At 46.3% G+C, this 3,999-nt stretch overlaps 1 protein-coding gene across 4 annotated transcripts in view; it reads left to right on the forward strand.

The window, feature by feature from the left end:
* Positions 1 to 3,999, forward strand: part of FUT10 (fucosyltransferase 10 (alpha (1,3) fucosyltransferase)) — a 128,694-nt gene that overhangs the window by 9,907 nt on the left and 114,788 nt on the right. The window contains exons 2-4 of one of the 4 annotated variants that reach the window (XM_011960732.1): positions 2,280 to 2,282; positions 2,893 to 3,245; positions 3,834 to 3,893. In XM_011960732.1, coding sequence (XP_011816122.1) covers positions 3,165 to 3,245; positions 3,834 to 3,893 — 141 coding nt within the window. In that variant the 5' untranslated portion in view covers positions 2,280 to 2,282; positions 2,893 to 3,164. The remainder of the gene's footprint in view (positions 1 to 2,279; positions 2,283 to 2,892; positions 3,246 to 3,833; positions 3,894 to 3,999) is intronic. The other 3 variants (XM_011960729.1, XM_011960730.1, XM_011960731.1) reach the window with 3 other exon arrangements.

Genomic DNA, 3,999 nt, shown 5'->3' on the forward strand with positions numbered 1-3,999 from the left:
TCTTACATTTGAAAATGAGAATAGAGTTGTTGGGAGAATTGAAGGAGCGCCTGCCTGTGGCGCCTGCCTGTGTGCTAAGTACTTAGGAAAGGCCTGACCTCATGATCCACCCGTCTCGGCCTCCCAAAGTGCTGGGATTACAGGCTTGAGCCACCGCGCCCGGCCAGTTTTCTTACATTTGAAAATGAGAATAGAGTTGTTGGGAGAATTGAAGGAGCGCCTGCCTGTGGCGCCTGCCTGTGTGCTAAGTACTTAGGAAAGGCCTTGCCCGTGATAGGTTACTCAACAAATATTAGCGATCTCCTTTTCTTTGGCAAAGTGAGCATTTTTCCTTTTAAAGTTCCAGTTGATGGGGTAGCAATCTATTTTATATGCTTCATTTTCCACCTAAAGGGATAATAAATTAAAATAATATTTAAATGTAAGGATGATAAACATTTATTGGGTATTCAGTGTGTGTCAGAGTCTGAAATAAGTGTTTTACCAATCATAGCTCATAAAATTCTCACAAATCTGATTAGGCCTCATGAGGATCTACTTTTGGAAAGTGAGTTATGGAGATGTTAGGTTAAGCCAGCTGAGGAATTGGGATTTGAATCCTGGAAGGCTGACTTGAGACCTTCTCTTAGTCACTGGGTTTTGGGAATTTCATGGATGAAAGTAGAAAAATGCACTTTTGGTGATTTCTGAGTCCCAGTGTTATTTTGTGGTTGAAGGAAAAAAAAATATCCTGGATTTAAAAGTAAGGCCGGTCAAGGTGGCTCACACCTGTAATCCCAGCACTTTGGGAGGCCAAGGCAGGAGGATCACTTGAGCCCAGGAGTCCAAGACCAGCTTGGGCAACATGGTGAGACCTCATCTCTACAAACAAACAAACAGAAATCAGCTGGATATTGTGGCACATGCCATTAGTCCCAGCTACTTGGGAGGCTGAGGTGGGAGGATTGCTTGAGCCTGGGAGTTGGAGGCTACAGTGAGCCATGATCACAGTACTGCATTTCAGCCTGGGTGACAGAGTGAGACCCTGTCTCAGAAAAAAGTAAATCAAGGTAGACTCATGAGAGGGGAACCCACCCTTTTTTTTTTTGAGATAGAGTCTGGCTCTGTCGCCCAGGCTGGAATGCAGTGGCACGATCTTGGCTCACTGCAATCTCTGCTTCCCGGGTTCAAGTAATTTTCTGGCCTCAGCCTTCCAAGTAGTTGGGATTACAGGCACCTGCCACTGCGCCTAGCTAATTTTTGTATTTTTTGTAGAGACGGGGTTTCACCATCTTGACCAGGCTGGTCTCGAACTCCTCACCTTAAGTGATCCACCCGCTTTGGCTTCCCCAAGTGCTGGGATTACAGGTGTGAGCCACTGCGCCTGGCTGGGAGCATACCTTTAAGACTAAAATTTTTAACCAGGGTTCTATATTATTTTTATAGGTCTAATTATATCTAATTATATCTTTAACTCTGTATGTCAGGGGCATGATGTAGGTCTGACTTAGATTCACATCTGTGAAGTACTGTGCAGCAGCATTGCCCTTCCTCTGGAAAGTTGACCCTTCCTCCACTCTGAACTACACAGTGCCATTTGTCCAGGACATTGAAGTTCATAGAATATCATAGGGATAAAGGGCATTCTATGGGGGCATTTTTTTCAGTCTTTTTTTTTAACCTTTTTTTTATTTGAGATAGAGTCTTGCTCTGTTGCCTACACTAAAGTGCAGTGGTGCAATCACGGCCTACTGCAGCCTTGACCTCCTGGGCTCAAGCAGTCCTCCTGCTTCAGCCTCCTGAGGAGCTGGGACTATAGGTGCACACCCCCATGCCCAGCTAATTTGTAAAATTTTCTATGCAGACAGGGTCTCACTATGTTGCCCAGGCTGGTCTCAAGCTCCTGGGCACAAGCCATCCTCCTGCCTTGGCCTCCCAAAGTGCTGTGATTAAAGGTATGAGCCACTGTACCTGGCCCTCATTTAGTTCATTTGTACAACTTTTTTGAAAAGATCATTTATTTCAGATAGATGAAAATGTTATTTGGAAACTTCCAAAGAATAATATTGCTCCAACAGCCCACTGCTTTATTCACTTGCTGTAAAAGACAAATCATATTCAGAATTCCTTATGCTGTGGCAAAAGTTGGTTTCCTTCGTGGGCATTGGGGCCACATGATCATTATCCATTTTTGATTAAAGCCTGAATCTTTTATTTTCTTCCTAAATTTTATGGGAGTGGGTGGATAGTCCTGGTAATTTTTATTCCATTTCTAAACTCCTTTGAAACTTAGATAGAAGGGAGTGACTTCATATAAAAGTCTTGGAATTCAGTCTTCTGATGGCAGACAGCATTAAGTGGAAGCAGAATTTTAGATTTGGGATCTGGTTGTAGATTTGTCACTCTCCTCTGATGGACTGGGTGGCCATGAGTAAGTCAATTCACCTCTCTGGTTCCCCTCCCCTCCCCTCCCCTCCTTTTACCTCCCCTTCCTTTCCGTTCCTTTCCCTTCTTTTCCTTTCCTTTCCTTTCTCTGTTGCCCAGGCTACTCACTGCAACCTCCACCTCCCAGGTTCAAGTGATTCTCCTGCCTCAGCCTCCTGAGTAGCTGTGACTACAGGTGTGTGCCACCACACCTGGCTAATTTTGGTATGGGGTTTTGCCATGTTGGCCAGACTGGTCTCAAACTCCTGACCTCAAATGATCCACCCGCTCTGGCCTCCAAAAGAGCTGGGATTACAGGAGTGAGCCTTCACGCCCAGCCTTGATTTCCTTACTTATGGGTGAGGTACTAGGACTACATGATCTCAATGCTTTTAGTTTAAAACGTTCTATGTTTTTTCATGATCACTCGCCTGCAAGACTACATTTATTAAATCGGCACTATGGCTAAAAGATGATCTTTTGTTGCAGAATTTTTTGATGCCTTCTTATTTGGATAAATCTCCAGCTGCTCTGGTGATAGCCTAAGAAGACTGCATGCTGCTTCCTCTTGATGCCAAGCCAGGCCCTCTCGCAACCTCGGATCTCAGTCCTTCATGGAGACCAGGTCCCAGCAGGAATGGCAGTGCAGGAAATTGGCGCCCAGATGGTTCTTCCATGTGAAGTTGTCTCGGGCTCTGGGCTGACGAGAGAACACCTGGTAACCAGGTTAGCCCTCTGTCAGTCACCTAGGGCAGGGCAGCATGGTGCGGATTCAGAGGAGGAAGCTTTTGGCATCTTGCCTGTGCATCACAGCCACTGTCTTTCTGCTCGTCACACTCCAGGTACCAAGAATGTGGGTTGTGTAGTGTTGATAGCTGGGTTTGCCATGTCCCCCTACCCCCTATTTTCTCAAAACTTCAAGTATTTCACTTTTTGTTAATCAGGGGTGTTCAGGATCTCTCTCTCTCTCTCTCTCTTTCCCTTTCCCTCTTTCCCTCTCTCCCTCCCTCCCTCCCTCCCTCCCTTCCTTCCTCTTTCGACACAGTTCCATTCTGCTGCCCAGGCTGGAGTGCAGTGGCACGGTCTCTGCTCACTGTATCCTCTGCCTCCCGGGTTCAAGCAGTTCTCATGCCTCAACCTCCCGAGTAGTTGGGATTACAGGCACCCACTGCCATGCCCAGCTAAATTTTTTGTATTGTTAATAGAGATATGGTTTCAACATGTTGGCCGTGCTGGTCTCGAACTCCGGATCTCAAGTGATCTGCCTGCCTTGGCCTCCCAGTGCTAGGATTACAGGCGTGAGCCACTGTGCTCGGCCACGATCAGAGGTTTTCTACTGGGAGGAAAACACCTCCCAGTTTTCCTCCCAGTAAAAAACCTCTGGCAGGGAGACCCTTCAAGTTCACTCCCTGCCCCCCTTTTATAAACAGGTGAAACTGAGGTTTAGTGAATGGACGTGTCAGTCAGAAGAAAAGTCATTGAGACAGAAGGTGAGTTTGAGATTATCATAGGCTCCTGGTTGCAGAGAAACAGAAAGTAAAGCTCAGTCTGTCTTCCTGGGTCAAAATTGGATGGCTTCCTCAGAGTCTCCTATTG

The sequence above is a fragment of the Colobus angolensis genome, unplaced genomic scaffold (assembly GCF_000951035.1).
Source record: "Colobus angolensis palliatus isolate OR3802 unplaced genomic scaffold, Cang.pa_1.0 Scaffold52, whole genome shotgun sequence".
NCBI classification, from domain to species: Eukaryota; Metazoa; Chordata; class Mammalia; order Primates; family Cercopithecidae; genus Colobus; species Colobus angolensis.